The 14,007-nt window shown below is 47.2% G+C and overlaps 1 protein-coding gene across 3 annotated transcripts in view; it reads right to left on the minus strand.

The window, feature by feature from the left end:
* Window positions 1-14,007, minus strand: part of PCCB (propionyl-CoA carboxylase subunit beta) — a 65,385-nt gene that overhangs the window by 5,182 nt on the left and 46,196 nt on the right. For 2 of the 3 annotated variants that reach the window (XM_054039945.1, XM_054039947.1), the window contains exons 11-12: window positions 6,342-6,449; window positions 1,400-1,500 (exon numbers count right to left, since the gene is read on the minus strand). In XM_054039945.1, coding sequence (XP_053895920.1) covers window positions 1,400-1,500; window positions 6,342-6,449 — 209 coding nt within the window. The remainder of the gene's footprint in view (window positions 1-1,399; window positions 1,501-6,341; window positions 6,450-14,007) is intronic. The other variant, XM_054039946.1, reaches the window with a different exon arrangement.

Raw genomic sequence — 14,007 nt, forward strand, 5'->3', positions numbered from 1 at the left:
AGTTTCCACAGGGTGAGCAGCTAAAGCCATCTCTGCTAGTCCTTATTCTAAAAGCAAATGTTGGACAGGCAAAAGAGGTTTACAGTGACACCCCTGACACAAACAGTGCCGGCATGTGAGAAGGAAGGCGTTTTTACTCCACAAGGCTCACAATCTGAAGATTGGGCATTTCACTTTGTCGGCCATTACAAACAATCAGGAACTAGCCAACAAAACTTTATTATTATTATTTTTTTACTATTAATGGTGAATTACAATAAACACACACTAAATTTCAGTTAAAGTAGAACTGCACAAGAAAAAGGGAAAGAGGAATAGTTAGGGTCCCAAGACCACTTGTGATGGCACACTCAGAGGGAACAGTAATGATTTAGAACACTGGGCTCCATATGCACACTTTCTCATGGTTACACAGCTCTGAACATTCCGAGACCATTGAGTCAGGGCATGCATCTTCCAAAACGAGGATCTGAAGGGGCTCAAGGAGCAGGTTCTTGGACAGAGAAGAAATAGGGATAGATTAGACAGGAAGAAGCAGTAGCAGGGTTTGATGAACGTATTATGCTACAAGGAGGAGTCAAAATGACACCAGGGTGGCAAGCTGAGGAGAAAGGGAGGATTCTGGAGTTTTTGACAACAATAGTGAAAGTAGGGAGAAGGGTAGAAAGATAAGAAGTTCAGTTTTTGCCATGTTGAGTTGGAAGAGTGTCTTATTAGCAATTCAAAAGGTGAGGCTGAACGGAGAAGGAAAAGCGAGATGATGCTAACTGAATCCCTGAGAGCAGCTAAGGTATGTACAGTTTGCATTTACAAGGCACCTATCAGTACGGTGTCTAACAGAAGAAAGAACAGATAGGAACAGAAGGGCGAAGGGAAGGGTACTAAGGACAGAACTCTGAGGGACAATGAAAAAGCATAAGATAGAGGAGCAGCCATGTAAGGAAATGTTAACAGAGCAGCAGAGGAGGAAGGAGGAGAACACAGACTCACCACAGCTCCAGGAGGAGAGGCAATAGAAGGATTCAATTGTCTAAAATGACAAAAAGTTCAGAGAATGCCAAGTCTGGATCTGGCCAGAGTTAGGTCATTTGTGACCTCAGTGAGAGAAATTCAGTGACGTGGAGGGGACAGACACTTGTCTGCAAGAGATCCAGGTGAGGAAATGAAGGTGAAAGCAGACAGAATATTGAAGGAGCTTAGCGGCAAAGGGCAGGGAGGAGTTGTAGCAACATTCTGACAGGTGAGTAGAGACATAAGCTGCTTGAAAGTTGAAAGAAAGAAGCCTTATGAGAGAGGAAGCAAGAGACAACAGGAGTCCAGAAGGAAGTCACCTCTGAATAACATTACTTCTAGCAGACAAGGAGGCCTTGGAGAACACCAAGAAATAATGACCCCTTACCTTTCTGGTGATGATAGTAATTTTGGGCACAGTTGCTTCTGCAAAGGCAAACAGTAGTTTTGCACCATGACGTATGATTCCTCCATACTCCTGAGCTGTGCCTAAAAATTATGAGAACCAAAAAACCTTTTCAGGAAAGTTACCAAAAACACATCACTTCATGTGGACAGCTCTCTCTAGGTGCTGCCAGCAGATCAGCTAGCACTTATCAAAGCCGCACACCCTCAGTAGTGTTTACTGTACAATAGTGTACTCCACATCTCCATGCTGGACAATAGGGTAAGGAAAGCTCATATGGAGAACTGCAATGAATGTATACCACAGGTGAACAGCAGCTATATGGTATCACAATACCATAAAAATATTGTTAATAGGTTCCCACTTGGTGGCAAATTTTGGTTCAGCTGAAAATAGTACAAGACCCCAACCTATTTATCAGAGAAAAATTCCTCCTTATCTGCTAATTTCACTTCTCTGGAAACATAATACTCTGACGTGGAGAAGGGTGTGTTTTTTCACTTCAGACTCAAGGACTGTTCAAAGCCATCATTCAGGGTCAGCAGCAGGAAAAGACATTCCTTCCTAGAACTTGCCAGAGCTGTGAATCCTACACAAGAGAATAATTACAAACACAGACAGCAAAGACAATCTCAGGCCATACTTGAAAACAAATACTGGGCTTCCATCAGCATACTGCAATTAATTTGGGTAAGAAAACATCAGTGAGACACAGCAGCCCTGGTGAGTTACAGTGAAAAGGAACGATAGATAAAAATCTGTGCCCTAAATACACTTCTCCCAACATAAAGCAGTCATAAGGGGAGGATTTGCTGACATGTCCTTTCTTAGAAGTGAAATTAGCAGGCAGGCAAAGAGTTTTCCTTCATCACTCTGAGGTCCTGGGTTCCCCTGAAGGTTGAGGAATCATTCCCCTGGTTCTAATGATGGAAATATAGCTGCAAGAGACACCATCCTGAACTTCTGAGACTTGGCAAAGTTGTTTAGGAATCTTAGATCTAAAGTCAATCTCCACCCTCCATTCTTTTTCGGGACCAGAAAATAGTTGGAATAAAATCTTTTCCTTCTGTGCTTAATAGGAAATAGTTCCACAACTCCCATTCACAGAAGTGAGTCGACTTCTTGCTTTAACAGGTGTTCGTGAGGGGGTCCCTGAGGAGAAACAGGACGGGGGGGTGGGTATACTGGAGGAAGGTAAAATTTCCCAGATCTTATAATCTCCAGCACCCATTTATCCAATGTGATTCTCTTCCATGTAGGAAGACAGCGGGAGAGATGATTTCTGAAGGGTGGAAGTTGGGAAAAATGGTGTATATATAGCTCAGTTTAGTGGGACAGTTCCGGGCCCTCAACCAGCCCATCGAAACTGATGCTTGGATGATGATGATGATGATGGTTCTGTAGTGGGTGCAGAGGGAGCAGGTGGTCTCTTTCTCTGGAATCTCAACTTTTTCCTGGGTGGTTCAAACAGTCTCTGGGATCTGGAGAATGAAGTGGGATCTTTGAGCCATTTGGGATCTACTAAACCTTCATTTGTTTATAGGTGTGTAAGTCTCAAGAGATCTCAGAGTGACTCTGGAATCCTTAAAGGTATGCAACGAATCACCAGAGGACCCCTGTGAACAGTTCGAGGCCATCAAAGGGAAGGTCCTCAGCCATGCTTTGGACATCCCTTGGGAATCCAGACAGCTGGAACTAGGACATCCTCCACATGACCACTGCCATAGAAATGGATTGAGCAGCAGTGTTGGCTGTGTCCAATGAGGTTTGTAGCAATGTTCTGGTTAACAGCTGACCCTTGTTAATAATAGCTTGAAACTGGTCACACTGATCAGCTGGCAGATGCTCAATAAAGGTGGTGATTTTGGCATAATTTGAATGATTATATTTAGCTATGAGAGCTTGACAGTTCACAATCCTAAATTGAAAAGTCACGGATGAGTAGTCTTTCTGTTGACTAGATCAAAGCATTTTTGGTTGTTAACAAATCGCATAGCCTTTGCATGATATCATCTGCCATGTTCGTTCACTGCCTCCACAACCAGTGAGTTCAGAGTTGGATGGGCGAACAGAAATTCAGAGTCTTTAGCTGGGATGTAATATTTCTTACTGACTCATTTACACGTCAGCGGAATTGTCACAGAGGCCCGCCAGATGGATTTCGCAAGATCCACCAGGGCCTCGTTTATAGGCAGGGCAGCTCGGGTAGAGGGAGTTCATTGGAGGATGTCCAGGAGCTTATGTTGTGACTTTCAAGGGAATCTGGAGGGAATCTGCAATGTGCTTCATTAACTCTTGGAAATGTCTGAACTCATCAGCCACAGACAATAGGGGAGGCATAACAACCTCATACGGGGAAGATTAAGAAATATTTGTTTGGGAAGAGTGATGGGGCAGCTGCCTCTGTTAGAAAAGGGGTTAAAAGCAGCCCATTAGAAAGGGGCTGAGAGGAGTAACCAGTCATGGCCCGGCAGGCTCCTATAAGAAGGGCTGCAGGGCAGAGCAGAGTTCAGTAGCTGACTGAAGCTCCAGAGGAGAAGACCAGGCTCCTAGCAGGAGGAAGGAGTGCCAGCACCTGGGACAGAGCAGTGCTGCAAGCAGGGACCAGGGGAGCTTGAGAGAGCTCCTGGCTGGCTGCTAGGGCCTGCAGGCTGAGGCCCTGAGATAAGGGCAGAAGAGGGTGCTGGAGTCACATGATAAGCGGCCCTGGAACAATGGATCGCAGTTGCCACTGAGGGAGTAGCTGGACAGAGATTGCAGGTCCCCTGGAGAGATTGCAGGTCCCCCGGAGGGTGGGGGGGGAAACACAGAGTGTGGCACAGCCAGAGGGCAGTGTCACTAAAGATGCCACAGTCCTGGGAGTGGTGTGAGTCCTGGTACAAAAGTGATGGGAGCAATGCACCCCAGACGAGTGTGCCCCGGGAAGCAGAGCTAATTCCCATGACAGCCAGCAGGAGGCACCAGAATGGTGATTCGCACCCCGTCACAGGGAATAATCTCTTTACTCTGCCTTAGTCTCCTGTTCCTCAAAGGGTTTTGGTGTCTGAGGTAATGGAGGAGGAGCTGAAGCAGGGAAGCGTCTCCTCCATATTCCCCACAAGAGACTAGGGACCTGGGAAAATTGCTGAGGATATGAAGCCCAAGGATCACAGTATGGCCAATGGAGAGGTCTGAAAGGCATCAGGAGTGGCATCCATTGGTTGCTTGAACAAGGTCGGAGGAACCTGGGGCCTGTCTTTGGTGGAACTCCCCCTTCTTGTCAAAAGCGTCAGGATGGACAATCACTTGTCTGAAGTGTTGGGGAGCACTGGATCGAAATATTCAAATTGGAGGAAAATTCCTCCTCTTTAAGATGGGGAGCCCCAGCTTTCTGAAAGTGTTGGAGAGTCAAGCGGCACACAGGGAAAGGTCCCACCTCCATGACCATGCTTGTCTTGGTACCGATAAGTTCTTACTACCAACTAACAAGGGAGACTCAGGAACCTCAAAAAGAAATAGATCCCCTGAATTCCTGCAGTACTGGGTGGGTTTGAAGAGCAGGGCTCCGTTCTGTTATTGGTACTAAGGGTATATGCTGCCCTGGCAAGTCCACTCTCGTCAAAGTAGTCAGTACTGATGAGGATGCCTCGGGGGCCACAGAAACCGCATGAGAAGCATATCTTCCTGGTACTGAAGCCAACTTGGATATAGATGGTAATGAAAAATTTGTGGGTACTGTCCTCTGAGAGGTGGAATATTTCGTTGATGCAGTGTCCTGCTTGTGCAGCACTGAACGTTTCATTACTGAGTTATGTTTGCTGCCCTTTTTCTCTGCTGAGCCTGGAGCCCTGGGTAGAGAATCAATACTAAGAGTGTCTAGAGCCTCAGCTGTATCCAGGGTAGAATATGAGGTTTCCACAGCGGTCTTGTTCTGTGGGGACCAAGGTCTTTTTGAGGTGGCATCTTTCTGTGGGAATGACTCAGTTTTCTGTGGGTATTCTCTGCGGATTTATTTCGGGTAGACCAAAGTAAATATGCCGAAGTTGACAGGGCACTGTGTTCGCCCAACACTGATGTCGGTGGGTGGGAGGGAGGTGGTCTCCTGGCCTGGATCTGAGGCTAGTTGGAGGGAATGCTCCATCATTAAGAGTCTGTTTTAGCTCCTGATTTTTTCTTGCCCTGTCCTTAAAACCAGAGCAGATGGAGCTCCTTTGTGGGATATGAGACTCTCCCACGCAGCAGATACCATCATTGTCCATCATTGACCAGGATGGCCTCCCGGCAAGAGACGCACCGCTTGAAGCCCAGAGAGTCTGGCATACCCCAGGGTAACAGTATGTAGGAGGGGAAGGTCCCCCTCCCCAGAGGGGAAAGAGATTGAAAGTCTCTCCTTTATCAGGGCACTGAGTAGCAGAACTGCTGGAAGCACATACTCCACCTGTTCTGACACAGGTGGTCAACCGGGAATTCACACCCCACTGGCCCTTTCTCCCCACATCACCAGTCAGGAGAACTAATAGGTGATGCAGTGGGTTTGCTCTCAACTGCACCTTTGCGGGAACAATCCCTCTCACACCTCCCAAGGCAGCAGTGCAGCTCTGCATGACCTTAATACAAGGCAGAGTAGGAACACCATAGCTGAGCCCTTTTTGAGGTACTTGGAATCTCAAAATAACAAGGAAACGCAGAGCAAGTGAAGTGCAAATAACTTCTGATCTAGCTGCGATGAGGGCAGGATTTCTGGGCTGCTGGCAAGGAAACAGCCCATCTTTGGCTGGGCCCTGCATGATGACTTTGCAACTGCTCTGGCACCTGAAGGGGATGAACACACCCAACCTGACAAACACGACCTTAGATAAAGAAACAAAGAGAAATGGTATTAAATATCCTAGTCCAACTGCCCTCCCACCCCAATCATAGGGAGTTACAAACACAGAGGGCCTACCTGGCAGAAATCCAGGAACATCCACAAAAGTGATCAGAGGAATGTTGAAAGCATCACAGAATCGAACAAAACGGGCTCCCTTCACAGAAGAATTTATATCTAAACACCCTAGTGTTCAAAAACAGAGGACGACATATTTTATGGGGCTTTTAAACTGTTCTAATAAATTCTAACCTTCTGATAGTGCATTCAGGGTACTATCAGGATCTCACTGTATAGTTTTTCTGTATTATCTTGTATTTCATCCAAATTATTCCTGTTTCTGTATTTCTAGTTGTGGAGGATTATTGTTTGTCTGATTCGTGATGTTCCCTCCCCCCCACACTTCACTTCACGGTCACGGATAAAAAAATTTAAAACACCTAAGTGTAACTGAAAGGCAGAGAGACCTACGTGCTTTTAATATTATGGGATATTCTCCCATAATAATATAGCATGCTATAGGGTTATATTACTTTAACACTAAGAATGTGACATGTATTCTATCTGTATTTATATTATTTCTTTGTATTGCAACCACACAGAAAGGCCTCAATCAGATAGTGTCTGCGTTGTGGTGAGTGCTGTACAATTCTATGAGAGACAGTTCCTGCCCCAAAGAGCTTACAATCAAACAGTGCCATTTTAAAGTATTTTTGTATCCTTTTTTCTTTTCATTGCCATAAACCTTAGATAACTTCATCATTAAACATTATACATATGTCTCCACATCCAGTGTAAAACCACAACTTTACACTGACACACATAGCAACACCAGCATTTTCATTTCATACAGTCAGAATTTAAGGCCACATGAGACCACCAGATCATCTAGTCTGACCTTTTGTATGGCACAGGCCACCACCACTACCCAGGACCCACACACTAACCCAACGACTGAAATAAGACCAAATTAAAATGAGATCCACAGGCAGAGAATAGGAGGGAGTGAGATGCACTAGTGCTTGAGGCCCCTGCAATTGCACGGAAATGATTAAGTGAGATATCTGCAGTGTTGTAGCTGTGTCAGTCCCAGGATATTAGTGACACCAGGTGGGTGAGGTAATATTTTATTGTTGCTGAGCTAGACAAGTTTTTGACCCACACAGAGCTCATCTTCAGTCTGGGAATGGCACTCAGTGTCACAGCTAAATACAAGATCAAACTGATAGTTTAGCATAAGTAGTTAGATATAGTCTAAGGGACCATTCCAGGTGAAGTGGTCCATTAATTATATCCAGATAATTCCTGCAAGTGCCCCAGGCCCACATGCTACAGAGGAAGGTGAAACTCCCCCTAGGTCACTGCCAATCTGACCTGGAGGAAAATTACTTCCCAACCCCACATATGGCGATCAGTTAAATCCTGGGCATGTGAGCAAGAACCAGTCAAGCCAAGCACCTGAAAGAGAGAATGCTAGGTACTACCTGAGAGCCCTGGCCCACCCCATGCAGAGTCCCATCTCCAATCATGGTCATCCCTGATGCTTCACAGAAAGGAGATAAAAAAATCTCCCAGAATACACTGGACGAGGGGGGAGAAGATCCCTTCCTGACCTCTGCATGTGTCCAGCTGAAACCCTGAAGCTTGAGCTTTAGGAAAAAAGTTACCTTTTTCGTAACTGGAGTTTTTCGAGATGTGTTGCTTGTGTCTATTCCACAGTAGGTGTGCGTGCTTGCCACGTGCACCGGTGCTGGAATTTTTCCCCCTAGCAGTACTCATAGGGGGATGGGGGGGAAGAGTGCCCCCCGCAACCCCTGGAGTGGCGCCTGCCTGGCGCGGTATAAGGGGAGCTGCGCGCTCCCCCACACCCTCAGTTCCTTCTTACCAGACAACTCCAACAGAGGGAAAGGAGGGTGGGATGTGGAATAGACATGAGCAACACATCTCGAAGAACACCAGTTACGGAAAAGGTAACCGTTTTTTCTTCTTCGAGTGATTGCTCATGTGTATTCCACAGTAGGTGATTCCAAGCTATATCTGTTGGAGGTGGGTAGGAGTTCACAAGTTCCTAGGACGGAGGGCAGCCCTGCTGAACTCCATGTCATCCCTGGTTTGGGAGACGATCGCATGTTGTGAGGTGAATGTGTGAACCGACAACCACGTGGCGGCCCTACAAATGTCCTGGCTGGGGATGTGGCCATGAAGGCAGCCGACAAGGCTTGTGCCCGGGTCATATGCCCTTTCAATGGGTGGCGGAAGAACGCCCGCCAGCTCGTAACAGGAACGGATGCACAAAGTGATCCAATTGGAAAGCCGTTGGGTGGAAATCGGCTGGCCTCTCGCGTGCTCAGCCGAGGCGACAAACAGTTGCGAGGACTTTCTGAATGGTTTAGTCCCCTCGAGGTAGAAAGCCAGAGCCCGCCGCACGTCGAGCCTGTGGAGGTGGCATTCCTCACTGGAAGCATGAGGCTTGGGGCAGAGGACCAGTAGAAAAATGTCCTGACCCATGTGGTAGGCGGAGACCACTTGGAGGAACGCAGGGTGTGGGCGGAGCTGGACTTTGTCCTTATGAAAGACCGTCAGGGCCCTGAGCTCTGAGACTCGCTTGGCCGACGTGATAGCAACCAGGAAGGCCACCTTCCACAAGAGGTGAGACCAGGAGCACATGGCCAGTGGTTCAAACGGGGACCCTGTGAGACGAGCCAACACCAGGTTCAGATCCCACTGTGGAACCGGGGGTCTAGAATATGGGAAAAGACGGTCTAGCTCCTTAAGAAACTGGCCAGTCATAGCATGGGAAAACACCATGTGTCCTTGCACCTGCGAATGGAAGGCCGATATGGTCGCCAGGTGCACCTTGATGGACGAAGGCACCAGGCCCTGGGCCCTCAGGTGGAAGAGGTAATCAAGGATAAGCTGGATCGGGGTAGTCACTGGGGAGACACCCTGGTCCGCCGCCCGCCTAGAAAATCGGGACCAGGTCGCCAAATAAGCGCGGCAAGTGGAGGGCCATCTACTTTTGAGGAGGACGCGCTGAACTTGCTCTGAGCACGTTCTTTCTTCTCCACCTAACCACTGAGCAGCCACATCATAAGGTGAAGAGCCGCTAGGTTGGGATGGAGGAGGCGGCCCTGGTCCTGTGAGAGCAGGTCTGGGCGGAGTGGCAACTGCTGCGGCGGAGCTACCACCAGGCCTGTGAGGGTCCTGTACCAATACTGCCTGGGCCTTGTCCGACTTTATCTTCTCCAGGACTCTGCTGATTAGAGGGAGTGGGGGGAAGGCGTAGAGAAGCCGGCCTGACCAGGACAGGAGAAAGGCGTCGGAGATAGCGCCGCTCCCCAGGCTCCCCCAGAGCAGAACTGGGGGCATCGCTGGTTTTGCCGAGTCGCGAATAGGTCCACCTGGAGAGTTCCCCACCTTTGGAAGAGCTGTTGGACCACTTCCAGGTGCAGGGACCACTCGTGTTGCGAGAAGTCCCTGCTCAAGCAACTCGCCCTCTTGTTGCAGGCGCCCGGTAAATAGAAGGCATTCAGGTGGATGTCGTGGGCTATACAGAAGTCCCACAGCCTGAGGGCTTCGAGGCAGACGGCAGAGGAGCAGGCCCCGCCTTGAGAAGGGAAGCTTTATTGGGGTTGGATCCCAGATGAGGACTGGCGGGTTGCCACCAAGTGTCCCGTCAAAATCGCCTTTTCCCCACCTGCTTGCCCTTGGAGGGTCCAGGCTGGGGGGCAGGCCGAGACTGCCTGTGATGGCATCTCTTATAGTCCCGTTGCTTCTTATGGGCAGCCTCATTCTTTGGGAGGGCGGCTGGGGTCGGAGTCTGCTGCAGCTTGAACTTAGGTTTTGCTGGAGCCGGGACATAGAGGCCCAGAGTCTGGAGGGTCGTGTGGGAGTCCTTCATGCCATGCAGCCTTGTATCTGTTTCCTCTGCGAACAGAGCTTTCCCATCAAATGGGAGATCCTGCATGGAAGATTGCGCCTTGCTGGAAAGCCCGGAGAGGAGCCATGACGCTCATCTCACAAACACCGAGGAGGCCATTGAATGTGTGGCCGCGTCCGCAGCATCTGAGGCAGCCTGCAGGGAAGCCCGAGCTGCCGTTGTCCCTTCCTCCACCAAAGCCATGAACTCCTTCTTATCGCGCTCCTGGAGGGAGACGTTTGCAGTGTATATTGGAAAAGGGGTAAAAGAAATGCAAACAAAACATGGTACTTAATTAAAATCCTATTAGGGCTCCAAAAGAAGCCACAATAGGTTGTGCTCTCTTTTTCAAATCTATGTGCGTTTTGGAGCAGGAAGTAAAAAGTAATCAGAACTCTGGTGGAAGTGGAATGTGTTCCTTTTAAGACAGTCTCCAAGCTGCTAATAGCTTTGGATCCAAAAGCAAGCCAAAAAAGCCTCTGTGTGAATGTAAGTTACCTAGCTGATGGGGGAAGGAGGAAACTGCCCATAAGTAGCAGCACAAAAACCCTGCAAATAATGAATACATCTGGACAGCAAACAAGCTACTAAAAGACTCAGATTATGGCCCTCCAGAAAAGGGAGGTGAAAAAACAAGTCAAGCCTGAAAATGAGGGGGACAGGTTAACCCTAAGACACTCTACAAGCATGCTGGCACCAGCAAAAGAATAACCCAAAATACCATGGATCTATGTTTTGTGTAGTTTGTCTGGAGTGTTTATCCTGTTGCTAGCATCATTTTGTTTCAATGAACAGAACACCTCATAACATGGGTGGGGATGGCTTCAAAAGGCTGACCTGGGAGGGAGATGTGTATGGGAATGCAAAATGCTCAAGTAGGAGGCCAGCACCAGTGTAATAGCTACCATGGTACCTGGAAATAGAACGGCAACTAAGGTGGGCCCCACAAGTCCTATGGGAATAATGAGAAGGGGAGGAGCTCACTGGGAATTGATGGCGGGGTGTGTGAAATGGTGTTTATACAGAGAAGATGTTTGGATGTGCCCCTCTCCTATGACTATGGAGAAGCAGTATCAATGGCCTATGGCAAGGGTGTTTTGCTGGAAATGTACATATTACTGGGGGGCACAATTACACCAGCCCATGACCAAACTACACACACCTACATGCTGCTATTTGGACTTTAGTGCACAAATAAATCTGTAAATCTTATTGCTGTGAATAATCAAACCAGGGCATACTGCCTGATTCCATACCAAGTGGTTAAGTTGGTTTGGACAATAACCCATTTCTCTGTGGACATTCAATGGACTTATGATATGAACAAAAGCACGTAAAACCTGCAGGGGCAGCTTGTTGCAACTGCCAGCCACTGGACACATTAAAATCTTAACCCTGTCGAAGGAGGAGAGGCAGTGTTTTGGTGGTGGCTCGAATGTTGGACCATACTGCAGTGGTCTGGACTCGGTGTTGGTGTGGATTGTGTATTGTTAACTGTACTTGTGTTACGTTGCATATGGAGATAACCTGTAAGTAATGTAGTAAGCCCTCCCCACCCCGCAGTGTACTAAACAACCCGGACCCAACCTTCTCGGGCCCACTATAATGGGAAGTCTGGAACATTAATTGGAATAGATGTGGTACGCCCATACGAGAGAAGGTGCAGGGCACTATACTACACAAGGGGCAGTGGAACAAATGAAATATCAGCACCTTCCACCTTGATGCCTGGCCCTATCAGGAAATGTGGAACAGGGACACAGGCAAGGCTCTGTGGTATCAGAGTTGGGAAGGGGGACACTGAGGAAGGAAACTGGAATCATGCTTGCTGGAAGTTCAACCCAATAAACATCAAATTGTTTGCACCTTTGGACTTCGGGTATTGTTGCTCTCTGTTCATGCGAGAAGGACCAGGGAAGTGAGAGGGTGAAGGAATAAGCTCCCTAACAGGGATGAGCTACCGCAAAGCTGGAGCAAAGCAGTTCTGATGCACCTTCACTGGCAGCAAGAAGGAACTGAGGGTGGGGGGAGCATGCAGCTCCCCTTATACCACGCCAGGGAGGCGCCACTCCAGGGGTCACGGGGGGCACTCCCCCCCTACGGGTACTGCTAGGGGAAAAACTTCCAGCACCGGTGCACGTGGCAAGCACGCACACCTACTGTGGAATACACATGAGCAATCACTTGAAGAACAACATAAGATATAAACCAGAAATGAGCCCTACAACTGTTGAGCTTTAACCTCCACTCACACATAACTCCTTCATATAACTGTACTCATAAATTTGTCCAGCTCTCTCTTAAAACTAATTAAGTTGTTTGCCTGCACAACTCCTACTGAGAGGCTGTTCCAGAACCTCACTCCTCTGATGGCTAGAAACCTTCTTCTAATTTCCAGCCTGAATTTGTTCTGGCCAGTTTATATCCATTTGTTCTTGTGCCAACACTGTCCTTTAGCTTAAACAGCTCTTCACTCTCCCTGGTATTTACCCCTCTAATGTATTTATAGACAGCAATCATATCCCCTCTGTCTTCTTTTTGCTAGACTAAACAAGTCAAGATCTTCCAGTCTCCTCTAATAAGACAGACTCTCCATTATCCTGATCATCCTAATACGTCTTCTCTGCACTTGTTCCACTTTAAATTAATCTTCCTTGAACATGAATGACCAGAACGGTACACCGTATTCCAGATGAAGTCTTACCAGTGCCTTGTACAAAGGCATTAATAAGTCTCTCTTTCTACTGGAAATGCCTCATCTGATACATCCTAAGAGGCACATTTGCCTTTTTACAGCCTCATATTGGTGCTCCTAGTTACCTTATGATGGACTCTCACACCCAGGTCTCGCTCTTCCTCTGATGCTTCCAGCTGATGTAACACAAATTCTTATTATTGGACCCTAAGTGCATGACCTTGCTCTTTGTACTTTTAAATTTCATCCCATTTCTATCACTCCAGTCTTCAAGGTCATCCAGATCTTCCTGTATAATATTCTGATTCTCCTCTGCATTGAAGATGCCTCCCAACTTTGTTTCATACTTTTTTGAGCCAAAGTCTTAAATAAAAATATTGAATAAGATTGGTCCAAAGTCTGATCCTTGAGGAACTCCACTAATAACTCCCCTCCAGCCTGATAGTTCACCTCTCAGCATAACCTTCTCCCTTTTAGCCAATTCCTTCTCCATCTTCCCTAATTTAACTAATAATTTCCCATGTGGGTACCATGTCAAATGTTTTACTGAAGTTCAGGTATATTACATCTGCTGCACTTCCCTTATCTAAAAAAATCAGTCAGTTTCTCAAAGAAGGAAATCAGGTTAGTCTGGCATGATCAAACTTTGGTGAACCCATGTTGCATTACCTCCCCTTTACCATTTACCTCTATGAGGTTTATTCCTTCCTTCACAATTTGCTCTAAAACCTTGCATACTACTGAGGTCAGACTAACAGGTCTGCAATTGCTCAGATCACTTTTCTTCTCTTTCTTAAATAGAGGTATGATGTTAGCTATTCTCCAGTCATATGGTTCTATCCCCAAATAATACATTTATTAAAAATCCTTGCTACTGGACTAACAATCTCATGTGCCAGTTCTTTCAGTATTCTAGAATGGAAGCTATTTAGTCCCCACCCCGATTTGAGTGCATTAAGCTTTAAATTTTTCTTCCACCTCAGAAGTGGTCATTTCCATTTCTAGATGCTCATTTCCATCAGCCGTATTGCATCCATGCACGTGTTCCACATTATCATCGCTATTGAAAACGTAGGCAAAGTATTCATTTTAATTTTATCCCCTTCCCATTCACACTGCATAGCAGCCCA

This window comes from Malaclemys terrapin, chromosome 9 (genome assembly GCF_027887155.1).
Source record: "Malaclemys terrapin pileata isolate rMalTer1 chromosome 9, rMalTer1.hap1, whole genome shotgun sequence".
NCBI lineage: Eukaryota > Metazoa > Chordata > Testudines > Emydidae > Malaclemys > Malaclemys terrapin.